Source organism: Salvelinus namaycush, chromosome 4 (genome assembly GCF_016432855.1).
Source record: "Salvelinus namaycush isolate Seneca chromosome 4, SaNama_1.0, whole genome shotgun sequence".
Taxonomy (NCBI): Eukaryota; Metazoa; Chordata; class Actinopteri; order Salmoniformes; family Salmonidae; genus Salvelinus; species Salvelinus namaycush.
Window position 1 is genome coordinate 53,227,999 of NC_052310.1, and position 18,668 is coordinate 53,246,666.

Sequence of the window (18,668 nt, forward strand, 5' to 3'; positions counted from 1 at the left end):
CCTGTCCCAAAATGAACATAGTTGGTTCAGAGTTGGTTTTGATATTTCAACCTGGTGTCCTGATGGCGTCTGGTGTGGATGTACAAAATCAACATCTAGACAGTATGTAATGCTAGGCTAAGATATCAAACGTAACGCTATTGAAAACCACTGGCCGTCAGCTTTTTTCCCACATTTAGGTCATGGCTCTAGGGTTTCAGCTGGGCATGACATCTACACATACTGCACTCCAATACAGTCAGCAATAAGATATTCTCCAACCGGTTTTCAGGGGCAGGTGAGCAGGGGTTTCCAAGTAGGTTCTAAAAGGAGAGGTGAACCCATGTGGTGGTCAGTCTACCTGCACAAACCCTATGTGACTGCACAGTCTCCTCAGGTGGGAAGCAATGATGCAGAGTGTGCAGAAGGGAGAGTCTGTGTGTAGCGAGTATATTCAACACTGCACTAATGCAATCTGCAGGCCTGCTACTGAGCTGTCCCTATCAATCAGCTGAGACAAGCCTGACTCCACCAGGGCATCAGTGTAATCGCTCCCAGCGGGAGCGCGTCACATCAGCCACGGTTCCTGGCTTCTTTTGACCCCCCTTAAAAAAGTACCATTAAAAATGGACACAGACTAGCGTTCTCAATGTGGCAGCCTTTAAAAAATGTATTTCACTGCCAATTAAAGCAATGTGGGAAGAATTCCATGTGTTCCCAATGTCTTATCTGGTACCTAGCATACATTGGGTGCATTCCAATTCCTCATCTCTCTTAATGTTTCATCTTTAACTATTAGGCCTATAACAGAGACATTAGGTGGCAAAGATCATTCTTTCCTTCAGATTAAATTCATAGCAACTGAAAAGATGGACTATATTCAAAATATAAATCTCAAAAGATGTGAACATCTTTCGTCAAGTTAGATGCACATCAAGGGACAAGGCCCACATACAGGCAATAGAGTCTAAAAAGCATCTTGGTACAGTAGACAAGGCTACTCCCTCACTTCTCTACAGATGCATCTCTTAAGAGGATCACGCCATCAAAATAGTCAGAGGGGATTTAGTCCACTTGACCTGAAAAACTGAGATCAGGATGTTATCTTGTAAACTTAGCCTCATCCTCTTTGTGATGCAAGAATGAAGATTCGTGTGCTCAACAAAAATATTTGTACAGTGTGCAACAAAAATAAACTCAACAGACAACACGAATTCAACAAAGCTTTCTGTGTGGGAGGAATGTAAACAAAAAAAGATAGATAGACCTTTCTATGAAGGAGGAAGCGGAAACTGGGACACTGCGTGCGAGTTTGCACATGCTGCATGATATTTCCTTTGGCCCTCGAGCTGTGTTGTAGACTTGGGAAACTGACCGGAATGTACCGGCCACGATACACTTCCATTAAAGGGCTTTGAATATGTCACTCAATAATTCAATATAGGCAGAAAGATTAACACTAGAGGAGAGATGTTTGAATGACGATGCTCATAATTTACAAGCAAAAACATCAAATAAATGTTTAAAGTTCCATTTAATCATTAATTCAGTGTACTGTGAACCAACATCTGGTCGAAAATCATAAAATGCATACATCAGACTTCAATTGTTCACTAAGACAGAGACAAGACCTTGTCTTTCTAAGGAATAATTAGAATTCAGCTGCTGGTGAGATTAACAAAATAACCAATTCGTTATGCCTCTGCAACAGAAGGTGACAAAAGATTGCCGACTGTAAATGGGTTTGTAAAAGACTGGTGAAAACCCGGGATAAAAGACGAGAGAAAGGAGAAGGAAGGAAAAAGAGACAAAGGGGAAGAAATTAGAAGTCGGGAGAGGGAAACGTTAGTGATGATGACACATGGCAGAGAGAGAAGAGGGCTTACCAGGTTCCAGCTTAATGACTTTAATGGCAGCCAACTCCCCAGTGTTGACATTACGGGCCTGGAGAACAGATGAGACAAAAAAAAAAGAGAGCATTTATTAGCCAGCTGTCAGTAAGGGGTAACAGTGGGCTTTAGAGAGGACTGGCCTCTGTCACACCAACATTGTTTTTAAGCCTGAGAAAGTGTAGGCTCGATCAGTAAGTAGGCTGCTACTTGCAGGATAACATTGCTTACCTGCTAACTGGCCTTGCAGTCTAACACAAGCACATGTGTCCAAAGTATTGTATGATAGAATAATATATTATTGTAGCTTATGTCAGCATCTATGCAAAGAGATGTGTGTGAGTTCAAGAGGCAAGTAAACATTCATAAACAAATTTGTTTGCACATGGATATTACTGAAGATGGATGATTCACCTTTGAAAAGCAAATAAGCTCAGACATTACAACACTTAATCAGTTAGCAGTCATCAATTCAAACAGAAGCTTATTGCGTTCTAAACATCAGACTGTTTGCTGCACAAATCACACAACCTAAATGAAAAACACAAACAGAGATGGAAACAGACTAAAAACATTGGCATTCCTTGACTGAGTCATTTTTTATGCCTCAGAAAAATCTAACATGAGCTAGGTTTCTATCCAACTGGCGACAGATTTTTCATACGAGTATTCTAAAACAAGATGCACATTTCCCAACCAGAGAAGTGTTTCCATCAAGTTGACTTGTTGCAGATGAAAGGCTGTGCGGTGATGACGTACAGCACATCAAATAATAGTTCAATGGGTTTCAATCGCATTTCCCATTCTGGTCTTGGGACGTGCGCTCTAGGCAACAGCTTGCAGACACAGTGCGGGTATAGCCTACATGATGAGATTATTATGGACAAAAAGCAAGATTGTTAAAAAATGTGTCAAAACGGCAGCCAAGCATAGATTATCATGTCACCAGAATAAGACCCTCAATATTTATTGGAGTATCAACCTCATCACCGTGCACTTTCACCACTCTGAAGTTAATATCTTATTTCATCGGTAGCCTAATAAAGGGCATACTTTCCTGAGTTGTAGCAGAAGGACCACACAATATCATCATGTGACTCCAAGATTACTTGGGGGGGGGGGGGGGGGGGGGGGGGGGGGGAACAATTGTTTGTAGACTTGTTTACATGAATATGCGTCTTAAAACCTATCTGAAACAAGCCATTACGCTTCATTATTTTTATTCAGGTTATTACTTATAAATATTAATTAACAAATGCCAGGTTGGAGAGGATGTCGCATTTTCATGTTGACAACATTAACGGAGTCAAAATGAAGATATATTTCATAACTTATCCTTGTCTGTTGGATTTTCTGCATCTAACATTTTTTAAATACATTTCCTATTTTGACGCAGAAAACCATTTAAACAAAGTCTGATGGGTTTCCTCCCACTTTTCCTGAAATATTTGCATATCACAAACCCTGCTGTTGCAGTCATTCGATGACTATGGCATATGTTCTTCAAAGATAGATAAATAGTTTTGCCTAAGCTACTGAAAATAGGCCGTTTACAAGATTAAAATCATGACAGGAGTGTTTGATTCTTATTAAAAAAAGATGGAGTCCAGACAGGCTAATTTAGGAAACTTTCTGAATGGACATGGCCTAGAGAGAGAATCAGCGAACTCAAGCACACTCCCGTAAAAGCACATGTCAATCAAAGCCACCAGCGTGTCGGACAAAAAAAATGATTTATCCTTTCCTTAAAATGTATTTAAAAAACCTAGGCCTACCTTAGGCTTTCCGAAAGTAAGCTATAATGAATTGACAAGGGAAGTATGAAGGTGACAGCTATGCTATAGTAAAAAAAAAAAACTTCTCCATAGCCTATTTATCAGCGACGCTGATTATCGAGGGGCGAGTGTTTCAAAGATTTTTCAAATACTGAGGATTATTACAATTTGAATGGAAGAAAAAAAGATACTTTGTTGACTTACTGTGTGATTTTTTATTTGATTTATTAGGATCCCCATTAGCCGGGGGGAACCTAATTGTTCCCATGGTGGCATGTCTGGTGGAGTGAGTGAGTGAGTGAGTGAGTGAGTGAGTGAGTGAGTGAGTGAGTGAGAGAGAGAGTGAGTGTATGTTGACCATTGAAACTATTTAGAAATTTCCAGAACAATGTTTCTTATAAAAACATAAAATGACTCAAAATCTTTGGCATATACAGTACCAGTCAAAAGCTGACACACCTACTCATTCCAGGGTTTTTCTTTATTTTTACTATTTTCTACATTGTAGAATAACTATGAAATAACACATATGCAATCATGTAGTAACCAAAAAAAGTGTTAAACAAATAAAAATATATTTTATATTTGAGATCCTTCAAAGTAGCCACACGTTGCCTTGGTGATAACTTTACACACTCTTGGCATTCTCTCAACCAGTTTCATTAAGTGGTTTCAATTATTAATGCATTTCAATTAACAGGTGTGCCTTGTTAAAAGTTAATTGTGGAATTTCTTGAGCCAATCAATCAGTTGTGCTGTGACAAGGTAGGGGTGGTATACAGAAGATAGCCCTATTTGGTAAAATACCAAGTTCATATTATGGCAAGAACAGCTCAAATAAGCAAAGAGAAACGACAGTCCATCATTACTTTAAGACATTAAGGTCAGTCAAACCCAAAACTTTCAAGAACTTTGAACGATTCCTCAAGTGCAGTCGCAAAAACCTGATGAAACTGGCTCTCATGAGGACCACCACAGGAAAGGAAGACCCAGAGTTACCTCTGCTGCAGAGGATAAGTGCATTAGAGTTACCAGCCTCGGAAATTGCAGCCCAAATAAATGCTTCAGAGTTCAGGTAACAGACACATCTCAACATCAACTCTTCAGAGGAGACTGCATGAATCAGGCCTTCATGGTCGAATTGCTGCAAAGAACCCACTACTAAAGAACACCAATAATAAGAAGAGACTTGCTTGGGACAAAAAACACGAGCAATGGACATTAGACCAGTGGAAATCTGTCCTTTGGTCTGATGAGTCCAAATTTGAGATTTGTTTTCAATCACTGTGTCTTTGTGAGATGCAGAGTAGTTGAACGGATGATCTCCGCATGTGTGGTTCCCACCGTGAAGCATGGAGGTGGTGGTGTGGGTGAACTTCGCTTGTGACACTATGTGATTTATTTAGAACTCAAGGTACACAACCAGCATGGCTACCTCAGCATTCTGCAATGATATGCCATCTGGTTTGCGCTTAGTGGGATTATCATTTGTTTTTCAACAGGACAATGACAACACACCTCCAGGCTGTGTAAGGGCTATTTGACTAAGGAGAGTGATGGAGTGCTGCATCAGATGACCTGGCCTCCACAAACAAGCGACCTCAACCCAATTGAGATGGTTTGGTATGAGTTGGACCGCAGAGTGAAGGAAAAGCAGCCAACAAGTGTTCAGCAAATGCAGGAACTCCTTTAAGAATGTAAGAAAAATCTTTCCTCGTGAAGCTGGTTGAGAGAATGCCACGGGTGTGCAAGGCTATCAGCAAGGCAAAGGGTGGCTACTTTAAAGAATATAAAATATATTTAGATTTATTTAACACTTTTTTGGTTACTACATGATCCCATGTGTGTTATTTCATAGTTTTTATGTCTTCACTATTATTCCACAATGTAGAAAATAGTACAAATAAAGCAAAACCATTGAATGAGTAGGTGGGTCCAAACTTTTGACAGGTACTTTACATTTATTTTAATTAACTTGGCAAGTCAGTTAAGAACAAATTCTATTTACAATGACAGCCAACTAATTACTCAGAGAATTTCCACTTGTGCGAGGATAATATAAACGTAATCAAAGCCTATTGGATAACAAGATGTTTTTATATAATAATCATTTATAACTGACTTTCTCCAACATAACATAGGTACAGCAGATCCATTTATTGTATGGGACATTTTTAAATGTGCCTTTATTCAATACTCATTTGTAAAACAAAAGCAAATTTAGGTCAAGAGTTCATATTAACAAAGGAAATAGATGGACTATCAGTACAGATGACAATAAAAACGGCCACACATTCCAAAAATGACAGACTCTTTGTTAAGGGTTTCAGTGACTCCATTAGCTGTGGTTACTGATACGTACATGGTTGAATCATCAGCATACATGGACACACATGCTTTGTTTAATGCCAGTGGCAGGTTATTGGTAAAAATAGAAAAGAGTAGAGGTCCTTGAGAGCTGTCCTGCGGTACACCTCACTTTACGTGTTTGACAGAGAAGCTCCATTAAAGAAAACCCTCTGAGTTATATTAGATTGCCATATCATTGATTCAGAGCTGAGGTTGAAAAGCCATAACACAAGTTCTCACAACAACCAGGTTATGGTCAATAATATCAAAGGCTGCATAGAAATCTAACAGTACAGCTCATTATCAATTTCAGTCAGTGCAGTACACATTGAGCGCCCTTCTCTAAAAGCATGCTGAAAGTCTTCATTGTTTTACAGAGAAATAGCATTGTATTTGGTCAAACACCATTTTTTCCAAAAGTTTGCTTAGAGCTGGCAGCAAGCTGATAGTTCTGCTGTTAGAACCAGTTAAGGCCGCTTTACCACTCTAGGGTAGCGGAATGACTTTGGCTTCCCTCCAGGGCTGAGGACAAAAACATTCCTCTCTAGGCTGAGGAGAAGAAAAAAAAATACTGAGAAGACCAGCTGGGCACTTTCCTACATTTGATATTCGCGAGAAGCAGGCCAGGTACTTCTATGCATGTTCAGGGGCAAGCGCTCCATCAACATCAACAGGACAGAGAAACCAGACACATGCTCATTGTTCATATGGAGCGTAGAAATGACATGAAATAAATCAAAACTTGTTTCTCACAAGTGTAGCAGGGTGTGAACTCAACATTTCCACTGCGATAATGAGAATGGTAAATTACTGTAGTTAACACATGCATTAACAGAAATGAATGTAACCAAATGACAGGGATTAACTGTAAATTGCCTGTTTTAGAAACAGTAGGCTACCACATGGGCATTCATAAAAGTGCATTGCGGTCCGACACTATAGCCTAGGCCACTATCCTATTCAGGTCGCAGTTGTAAATGAGAACTTGTTCTCAACTGGCCTACCCGGTTAAATAAAGGTGAAATAAATAAATACAACTGCGTGGATAAGAGGGCGGCCATTTTATTTGTCTCACCTTGGGCGGCATATCGGCCAGGACCTGATCAGAGTCGATTAGTCTAAAGATTCCGTATCAAATTATACCATGTCAGGTTGGCGAGGATTGGTGCATTGTCCATTTGACACAACAATTGCACATTATAGACCTCATTGCCAGAACAACCTTGTTGACTGCTGTTGAATAATTCATTAAGTGAGACACATCAAACCTTCTTTTGAAGACCGATTTATTTATGAGCAAGCAATAAAAACGTGCATTGTATAAAACAAAGTCCATACATCATTTTTTTTACTGAAGTGACATAGCCTATAGCACTCCACACCCCTGCACATCTAGCGGTTTAGCTGCTCGAGCATCAAAAGGACAGTTGGAAAGAGGAAGCGATGTTGACAGTTTAATAGACAAAGCTAGCAAAACAATTGCTTATTAGTTTAGTAAATCACTCACGCTATTAGGTAAAGTTAATCTACATTTAACTTTAATTTATCAAAAATTTAAATCCTAAAAAATGTAGGCCTATAAGCGTTTGACGGTTATTTTATTTTCATGACGATCTTCATCCTTAACCGTCAGTTACACGGTTATTCAATTACCGTCACAGCTCTAAATGGTAATTATATAAATATTTGCGCATTAAAAAGGCGTTGCCACAGCCATTTCTCACAATTTATTTTACAGACAAAACGATCCCACCTTGTCTTACGCATTTAGTTTGGTCAACATTTGGAACTTTTACATACAAATTAGCTGTTTCCATCAGGCATGTCGTGGCAATTTTTATCCAACGTACTTTGATTGCATAACAAGGTTGGCTGGAAACCTGGTTATGGTGAGTGATTTGAACTCGTCCCCCTTATGTCAAATGTCTAAGCCACTCCAAACACTCCCTTTGACTATGATTCTAACTCATCAACACAACAGAGTAGGCAAGATGACTCACTCTGTGTCATTCTTTTCAAACCCCACTTAGTCAGGCTTCTCTGTCTGAAGAGAATTGATTCAAATCTTGCGAAAGTTTGATGAGCAAAATTGATAGTTATTCCCCCCACCACATCACCCATCCTGGTTTAGGCCTAATGCAGTTAAGACTGGACACAAACAATAGATTAGGAGTTAATTTAGGAACTGCTTGGAGGAAGGAGGAGAATCTTATCAACCCTGTAATATACATCCAATATCTCATTAGTCATCTGGTCTGACAACACATCATTTCATAGCCCACCCCTCCATCTTTATGACACACTGATTGTTGATGTCTGTTCAACATCAACGTCACGTTCTGGAGGGTGCCACATACTGAACGCTGCAGTTATAACTGGAATGAAAAGAGCTGATTACTTTGATGTAGACTATTCTACATAATATATCTGAACGTTGCACAACGGTGTTAAGCCTTACTGAGCCCCCTGTCATCATCATTCAAGCTAGCTAAGCTCAAACATTTTAAATATTTCCTTCCCTCCTCTCTCCACCAGTCTCGTTCTCGCTCTCCCCTTTCCTCTTGGAAGCTGATCCTTTGATGCTGTACATATACTCTTAGGGTAGCTCCAGTAGCCCAGCCCTGTGCTGCAATATACAGATCAAGTCTTCACAATCATCACACACACACACTGGGTAGTCACTCATGTAACTACACATTACTCCTCCTAACCGTGTTCACTTGACTCCACTCATTACAGAAAGCGCGGATGAAGACTGGGCAAGCAGTAAGCCCCTATCAGCACTCTGCTAACACATCATGGGAGCACTGAGCAAGTCAATCGCAAGGTCAGAGTTCAGCTACCACTATCACTGGGGGGGCAGCATTTATATATCCTATGCATGCTCCCAGCACCAGAGGAGAGAAAACAGCATGAGCATCCAGGAATACTGATCACTGGACTAATTACAGGAAAGCAAGTTACATAGTCACTGATAAAGTGAACCAGCATGATGAGGCATAAGGGTCATTCCACCCCAAAAAGAAAAAGGATTGACACACACCATCTCAGATCGTGCTGAAATTGTAAGATTATCATTCCTGAAACTTTATTTTGTTTAAACATAATTTGATCTAGGAAATTATTATTTACAATGATGGCCTACCGTGGAACAGTGGGTTAACCACCTTGTTCAGGGGCAGAACGACAGATTTTTACCTTGTCAGCTCGGGGATTCAATCCAGCAACCTTTTGGTTACTGGCCCAACGCTCTAAACACTAGGCTACCTGCCGCCCCAAAAGATTAATATAATTGTCCCGAACATCCGATTTGGACCGTCATTTTTCTTAACAATGAACAAGAAATGAGGAAAATGTTCCACTAAATGCCACTGTTCCCGCAACACCATTTTATCAATTTTGCTGGTCTCTTGTGTGTATTAAATGGATCACAACATTTTCTTTGCAACTTGTAGAAAACCAATAGATCTTACTCGTGATAGTTAATTATGTGGTTTTCCTCACAATTCAAGTCAGACCTCCATGAAAGCAATTCAGTTTGTCCTTCTCTTAGGCTTAATCTGTGCCCAGGAAACAGACCATGTGTTGCGTGGTTTACTCCCTTTAAAAAATGGTCTGGATTAGTAAAACCATTCCTGGTGAACAAGCAAACCATTGGGCAGCTCTAATGGTTTCAATGTTATGGTCTGTAAAATGTCTTCAAAATGCTAAAAGTCCCAAACAATGTATAGTGTTTTGCAATGGTAATGGGTTGGCTTTAATGGGAAATGTCACTAAACACACTACGTATAAAGATATTTTCTAATCATTTTATTGAAAAACATGACTGCCATGCAAATGTTTGTAACGGTATTATTTTTAGGGCTGTCAAAGTTAACACGTGACATTTACAGCATAAAAAAAAATGTATGCAGTTAATTGCATCTCCACTTTGTCACTGCACGGATGCCTCGATTCAACCAACTTCCCACATTGATATTAAATCAGAACAGGACATCCATTCCATTTAGCTACTGTTGTATTTGATTTATTTATTTCATATGATCTTTTTCACCCCTTTTTGTCCCCAATTTCGTGGTATCCAATTGGTAGTTCCAGTCGTCTCGTCGCTGCAACTCCCGTACAGACTCAGGAGAGGCGAAGGTTGAGAGCCGAGCGTCCTCCGAAACACAACCCAACTGCACTGCTTCTTGACACAACCCAATGCCCACATAACCCGGCTGCACCAATGTGTCGAAGGAAACACCGTACACCTGGCGACCGTGTCAGCATGCACTGCGCCCAGCCCGCCACAGGAGTCGCTAGTGCGCGATGGGACAAGGACATGCCTGCCGGCCAAACCCTCCCCTAACCCGGGCGACGCTGGGCCAATTGTGCGCCGCCCCATGGGTCTCCCGGTCACGGCCAGCTGCGACAGAGCCTAGACTCGAAGCCAGAATCTCTAGTGGCACACCTACCACTGTGATGCAGTGCCTTAGACCACTGCGCCACTCGGGAGGCTGACTAGTTCATGTTGAAGAACATAGATAAGAAGCCTATGCTAGATCTTATAGCTGTATTATATTTTACATTAACTCAGACCTGGCTGATATGTTACTGTAGTCTGTGGAATTCATATGATAATTGCACCATAGGGATAGCCCTCGGAGCTATCATTTGTTGGACTATTCAAAGAGAATTAGGTTGAAGCATTAGACAAACTGAATTGCTTTCATGGAGGACTGGCTTGACTTGTGAGGATAACCACATCATTTATTTTATCATGAGCAAAAGCTCAAAGAAAATGTTACGATCCATTAAGTAAAACACAAGAGACAAGCAAAATGGATACAAGGGTGTTGCAGTAGCAGGAACAGAGGCATTTGTGGGCAAAACCTGATACTTCCACACTCATTTATGGTAAATAATGCAAGCAACTTCAAATGGCTAATTTCTCTGAACGGAAAAAAACATCCACCAGATTCACAGGGAATACTGTACATAGGATGAATAAGCAATACTTCAAGCATCAGATCCACACTACTTGTAGGGATGGGTATGAGTAATCAAGTACTCGAACTGACGTCAAAACAAGACCTTTAACCAGATATCGTTTTGCACTATTTGAAAAATATGATTTGGTCAAAAATTGGAGACTACGTTAATTTGCTTTGACTGTTCAACTTGTACATGTGCATTTGAGGGACACAAAAAAGAAACCAAGCAGCACAGTTCAGCTCATTAAATCCCCTTTCCCCTCTGTCTCACAGTCATTCAATTGCGTTCTGACCTCAGTCTACACACGCATGCTTTTTTATTTTATATTTATTTATTTTTTATTTCACCTTTATTTAACCAGGTAGGCTAGTTGAGAACAAGTTCTCATTTACAACTGCAACCTGGCCAAGATAAAGCATAGCAGTGTGAACAGACAACAACACAGTGTTACACATGGAGTAAACAATAAACAAGTCAATAACACAGTAGGGGAAAAAATAGTCTATATACATTGTGTGCAAAAGGCATGAGGTAGGCAATAAATAGGCCATAGGAGCGAAGTAATTACAATTGAGCAGATTAACACTGGAGTGATAAATCATCAGATGAACATGTGCAAGTAGAGATACTGGTGTGCAAAAGAGCAGAAAAGTAAATAAATAAAAACAGTATGGGGATGAGGTAGGTAAATTGGGAGGGCTATTTACAGATGTAAATGTACAGCTGCAGCGATCGGTTAGCTGCTCAGATAGCAGATGTTTAAAGTTGGTGAGGGAAATAAAAGTCTCCAACTTCAGCGATTTTTGCAATTCGTTCCAGTCACAGGCAGCAGAGAACTGGAAGGAAAGGCAGCCAAATGAGGTGTTGGCTTTGGGGATGATCAGTGAGATATACCTGTTGGAGCGCGTGCTACGGGTGGGTGTTGTTATCGTGACCAGTGAACTGAGATAAGGCGGAGCTTTACCTAGCATGGACTTATAGATGACCTGGAGCCAGTGGGTCTGGCGACGAATACGTAGCGAGGGCCAGCCGACTAGAGCATACAGGTCGCAGTGGTGGGTGGTATAAGGTGTTTTAGTAACAAAACGGATGGCACTATGATAAACTGCATCTAGTTTGCTGAGTAGAGTATTGGAAGCTATTTTGTAGATGACATCGCCAAAGTCGAGGATCGGTAGGATAGTCAGTTTTACTAGGGTAAGTTTGGCGGCGTGAGTGAAGGAGGCTTTGTTGCGAAATAGAAAGCCGATTCTAGATTTGATTTTGGATTGGAGATGTTTAATATGAGTCTGGAAGGAGAGTTTACAGTCTAGCCAGACAACTAGGTATTTATAGATGTCCACATATTCTAGGTCGGAACCGTCCAGGGTGGTGATGCTAGTCGGGCGGGCGGGTGCAGGCAGCGAACGGTTGAAAAGCATGCTTTTGTGCGCTTACAGAATGAAATGCCTATAAAAACATAGTTCGGAGGCGAAAGAAACGCACACCTGTTTAGGCGAGGTGCTAGTTAGCGGAGTAGAACACTTGGGGGGGGAAAAAGGAGAGCCACACACTCTAGGAGCTCAGATGCAATAATTGAATAACCATCGTTTCAACAGACAAGCTGTCTTCATCAGGGACAGAGAGCTCCTAGAGTGTGCGACTTTTCTTTTTCAAGTTATATAAAAACGTAGTTACCACAGCCACAAAGTCAAATTTGGTTATATTGTAATGACCTGACAAGATCATAAAGGAACAATATTCCAGACAGAGGGTTGAGTTTACGAATTGACGGTTTATTAACCCAACTTTACACAGGCTACTGTTTGCCCGTAGCCCACGCCAAATAAACGAAAGATACCCCACAAGCCAACCGTGACCTTCTCTTGTGAAGCCCAGACGTAAGAGAAAGAACAATGGCTAAACATGGTCTTAACTTCCAATGCTCCATCCTCCTGCCCAACCCCCCTCCACGCCACTCCGCCAAACACCAGGATGCCCGGCATCAGAACATTCCCGTGATTGGCAGATAGCAGGTTGATTGGCATGTCGGACCCCGCGAACACTGGTAAGTACAACACAACCCACTAATAGCCTACCACATAACACACCGCTGTCTGTGCGGGTCGCTACAATATAGTACAAATTCATGAAAACAAACATGTGCTTTTTGGTCATAATGTAAGGTTAACAGTGTGGTTAGGGGTTTTAAAACAGATTTTAAGAAGCAACATTTTTTACACAGGCAGGGTTTATGACTTTGTGGCTGAGGTAACTAACATTAGTGACGACCCTACAGTACTTTGCGAACTGCTAGTGGTATTTAGAATTGGTTAGCCTAGGCTATTACCTCCCTAAACATACAGGTTCCACGCTGAAAATATGCAAAAGCATTAGTTTGATAAAGACAAAGAGCGTATTTTCCAGAATCACTAAGCCAAGTCTACTCACCAAACAGATGTCCTGGCCATAATTCATCGCCATGCAGTGTTCAATGTAGAATAGTTACATTCCAAGGAACATAAACTCAATCAAACATCTGTACATCGAAAAGACAGATTTGTAACCTTGAAACTTTCAACTTGCCAAATTGAGCCCCGTTTCAAATTAAATACCACTTTTAGACTGACTGTTCCAGGCGCAAATCATTTCGACACTATGCTGTTAAATTACATTGTGTTTTTTACTAGAAAATCGGTGTCTTGGCTGTGATAAGGGCTTGGGAACTAAGAACGTCGTGTCTGCTAAATTAACAAAAGGCTATGCCATTGCACAGCCACAGGCTTCTACAAGCACCACACTGCTGAGGTTACTACCCTTTTGAAGATTGAGTTCCACAATATACTAACCTATTGATACTAGTTTCAATTAATTAATCTTAAATGGCACTTATTTTTTTTACTGACAATATGAGGCAATTTAGCAATTAGAATTCGTTATCTGTAATGGTTACAATAAATTAGGCATTGTTGTTCGCTGTTGGCATATCGATAAATGCTCCACATATCTTTTTTCCAGTGCTACTCTTGTTCTAAAAATAGCTTTTTTTCACCATTCGAATAAAATGAGTACCTGGTCAAAAAAAGTCAAATGCCTATCCCAACTATATTGAACAAAAATATAAAAAGCAACATGCAACAATTAATGATTTTACTGAGTTACAGTTCATAAGCAAATCAGTCAATTGAAATAAATTCATTAGGCACTAATTACAATGATATATTTTACTTTATAAGGACTGGAAGCTACCAAGCTTGCTAGGACAAAGAGATACAACTTCAATTAGCACTGAAGTGTGAAGCGAGAGGTGTCGAAGCCTTTGAGCCCAACAAATGGCAGGCTACCCCACCCAAACCCAGAGGCCTTGAAGCCCCTTCCTGCTGTTCAGAGACGGGCGTTTTCTACAAGAAATCTGTCTCCAGAAATAAAAGCTTCTCCCAAGTGGGTGTGACACCTACTCCCTTTGCCTGCTGCACTGCTGCTTGGATTCCACCTGGAGATCTGTTCACCGTCTGCCCTGGTTGTCTCCCCCTGTCTGGTACAGGTACCTCCACCACACTCAACCCTCTCTCCCGAGCTTTCGCTCACCTCCAGCACACACACACTGTTGGGGCGAGTGACTCTGAACTTACAATGACTAGCCCCAAGAAGAAGTTAGGTTGGAGTCATTAAAACTCGTTTTTCAACCACTCCACAATATAGTTTGTTAACAAGAATTGTTTTGGCAAGTCGGTTAAGACATCTCATTTGTGCATGACACAAGTAATTTTTCCAACAATTGTTTACAGACAGATTATTTCACTCTATCACAACTCCAGTGGGTCAGAAGTTTACACACACTAAGTTGACTGTGCCTTTAAACAGCTTGGAAAATTCCAGAAAATGATGTCTTTAGAAGCTTGGCTTTAGAAGCTTCTAATGGGCTAATTGACAACATTTGAGTCAATTGGAGGTGCACCGGTGGATGCATTTCAAGGCCTACCTTCAAACTCAGTGCCTCTTTGCTTGACATCATGGGAGCATCAAAAGAAATCAGCTAAGACCTCAGAAAAACAATTGTAGACCTCCACAAGTCTGGTACAACCTTGGGAGCAATTTCCAAACGCCTGAAGGTATGTTCATCTGTTCATCTGTACAAACAATAGTACGCAAGTATAAACACCATGGGACCACGCAGCCGTCATACAGCTCAGGAAGGAGACGCGTTCTGTCTCCTAGAGATGAATGTACTTTTGTGCAAAAAGTGCAAATCAAATCCCAGAGCAACAGCAAAGGATCTTGTGTAGATGCTGGAGGAAACAGGTACAAAAGTATCTATATCCACAGTATAACGAGTCCTATATCGACATAACCTGAAAGGTCGCTCAGCAAGGAAGAAGCCACTGCTCCAAAACCGCCATAAAAAAGCCAGACTACGGTTTGCAACTGCACATGGGGACGAAGACTACACTTTTTGGAGAAATGTCCTCTGGTCTGATGAAATAAAAATAGAACAGTTTGGCCATAATGACCATAGTTATGTTTGGAGGAAAAAGGGGGGCGCTTGCAAGCCGAAGAACACCATCCAAATAGATGGCTTCATGAGGAAGGGAAATTATGTGGATATATTGACGCAACATCTCAAGACATCAGTCAGAAAGTTAAAGCTTGGTCGCAAATGAGTCTTCCAAATGGACAATTTCCCCAAGCATACTTCCAAAGTTGTGGCAAAATGGCTTAAGGAGAACAAAGTCAAGGTATTGGAGTGTCCATCACAAAGCCCTGACCTCAATCCTATAGAAAATTTGTGGGCAGAACTGAAAAGGAGTTCTTTTTTCCCCACACTCGGGACTCTGACTATTGGTTACACAGTCTTTTGGCCTCCCATCCTATTCTAACCACCTCTCGCCGGCTTTGTATTCATGTTACCTGATGAAATTGCTGTACAATATGACCTTGTTGCCATCTGATGCAGATTCAGATGACATAAATCAGCACTGCAGAGCTCTCTGTCCTATGAGCTTTCTCTGTACTATGCCGTGCCTTGATTGTATTACGGTTGATGATATCTGGAAATGTGCATGTACACCCTGGCCCATCTACAGTTGCTGGCCCAATTCTGACTTGTCGTGGAAAATTGCAAGATTGTTATAATGCTTGTATTACATTATCATGGTTGTTTTATTCGACAGAATAGTGTATTCTGTTAACTATTGTGTGTGTGTTCCACTGAGGATGGGCCTCTATGAGATAGCACTGACAGAGGAGATTTACAATGTCTTTGGGTGATAAAACCTAAAGAGCATTCCAGATTGGATAGGTAATGGTTCTGTGCTAAGTACCAGGAACGAGATTAGAACCTCGTCTTATGGACCAAACTGAGCGATAATTTATAGCGAATGTTATCTGGCTAAAGGATAATCCTTTCTCAATTATAAAGTCCCTTTGTGAAGAGTTCCTAAGATCTGTGGTTCGTCATGTAGGTTGAGAAGGGTGTATCTTGGCTATAAAAGATCTTTGTAATTTTCTGTAGTTACTTCCAATGGTTCATTAGAAATGGCGCATCATTGAAAGTCAAATTGCTATTGCAAAGCTCTTATTAAAGATGTAGTTTAAGTATAACTGACTGGTGTGTGAAGTTTGGAACTCTCCTCATTTGGTAAAGCAGAAATATGCCACCACACGTGCTCTGATATCTGCTTCACTGATTTCTGCTCTCGTAAAAGCCTGGGTTTTCTGCATGTTAACACTAGAAGCTTATTATCTAAAATGGATCACTTGAAAGTGTGGGTTCACAGCTCCAATCCAGATGTGTTGGTCATTACTGAGACGTGGTTAAGGAAGAGTGTTTTGAATACTGATGTCAACCTTTCTGATTAGAACCTTTTTCGGCAAGACAGATCTTCTAAAGGTGGGGGAGTGGCAGTCTTTACCAAGGATCACCTTCAGTGCTCGGTTGTCTCCACCAAGTGTGTCCCCAAACAATTTGATTTGCTGTGTTTAAGCATTAAACTTTCAAATAGCTCTTTCTTGACTGTTGCTGGGTGCTATCGTCCTCCATCAGCACCGGGCTGTACCCTACCTGCCCTAAACTCTCTCCTGGCCCCTTACACTAATTCTGAATTTGTCCTGCTAGGTGACCTAAACGGGGACATGCTTAAACCACCTGACCAAGTCCTAAAGCAATGGGACTCCCTAAATCTTCCTCAGATTATCTCCAATCCCACAAGGTATGACTCCAAACACCCAGAAAATGCTACTCTCCTCGATGTTATCCTCACAAATAATCCTGATAGGTATCAGTCAGGTGTTTTCTGTAATGACTTTAGTGATCACTGTTTCACAGCCTGTGTTTGTAATGGCTGCTCAGTGAAACGACCTGTCCTGATTTGTCTTAGACACTTGCTAAAAAACTTTTCCAAGCAAGCCTTCCTTCATGAACTGGCCTCTGTAAAATGATAAAGAATCAGCTTGTCGAAGACGCTTGGACCTTCTTTTTTATATTTTCAGTGGTATTGTTAACAAACACACCCCCATAAAGAAAATTAGAATTAAAAAACAGGTTCAGCCCCTGCTTCGACCGTGATCTTGCAGAGTTACTCCACCGCATTCTCAAGCTGACTGGCTCTCGTTCAGGAAAATTAGAAATAAGTTCACTCAGGCTATCCGGAAGGCCAAAGTTAATTACTTTAAGGAGCAGTTCTCTCTCTGTGGGTCTAACCCCAAGAAGTTCTGGAAAACAGTTAAAGACCTGGAAAATAAACCCTCCTCCTCACAGCTGCCCATGTCCCTTAATGTTGATGATGTGGTTGTTACTGACAAGAAGCACACGGCTGAGCTCTTTAATCACTTCATTAAATCAGGATTCCTATTTGACTCAGCCATGCCTCCTTGCCCGTCCAACATTTCCTCATCTCCCACCCCTTCTAATGCGACTACCCCCGATGTTTCTCCCTCTTTTTCCCTGCCCCGCAACAAAGTTTCTCCCTGCAGGCAGTCACTGAGTCCGAGATGCTAAAGGAGCTCCTGAAACTTGACCCCAAAAACCATCTGGGTCAGATGGTTCAGACCCTTTCTTCTTTAAGGTTGCTGCCCCCATCATCGCCAAGCCCATCTCCAACCTTCTTAACCTTTCTGGGGAGGTTCCCATTGCTTGGAACGCAGCCACGGTTAGTTCTTTATTTAAAAGGGGGAGATCAAGCTGATCTTAATTGTCATCGGCTTATTTCTATTTTTCCCTGTTTATCAAAAGTGTTTGAAAAACTTGTCAATAATCAACTGACTGGCTTTCTTGATGTCTATAGTATTCACTCTGGTATGCAATCTGGTTTCCACTCAGGTTATGGATGTGTCACTGCAACCTTAAAGGTCCTCAATGATGTCACAATTGCCCTTTATTCTAAGCAATGTTGTGCTGCTATTTTTGACTTGGCCAAAGCTTTTGAAACGGTAGACCATTCCATTCTTGTGGGCCGGCTAAGGAGTATTGGTGTCTGAGTGGCCTTTGGCCTGGTTTGCTAACTACTTTACCCAAAAAGTGCAGTGTATAAAGTCAGAACATCTTCTGTCTCAGCCACTGCCTGTCACCAAGGCTCAAACCTAGGCCCCACCTTCTTCATAATTTACACTAACAACATAGCTCAGGTTGTAGGAAGCTCTCTCATCCATTTATATGCAGATGATACAGTCTTATACTCAGCTGGCCCTGGATTTTGGGTAAAATGCTCTACAACAAAGCTTT

At 41.1% G+C, this 18,668-nt stretch overlaps 1 protein-coding gene across 5 annotated transcripts in view; it reads right to left on the reverse strand.

The window, feature by feature from the left end:
• Positions 1-18,668, reverse strand: part of LOC120046614 (mitogen-activated protein kinase kinase kinase kinase 3-like) — a 64,531-nt gene that overhangs the window by 31,928 nt on the left and 13,935 nt on the right. For all 5 annotated transcript variants that reach the window (XM_038991994.1, XM_038991993.1, XM_038991992.1 and 2 more), the window contains exon 2: positions 1,866-1,923. In XM_038991994.1, the coding sequence (XP_038847922.1) occupies positions 1,866-1,923 (58 nt within the window). The remainder of the gene's footprint in view (positions 1-1,865; positions 1,924-18,668) is intronic.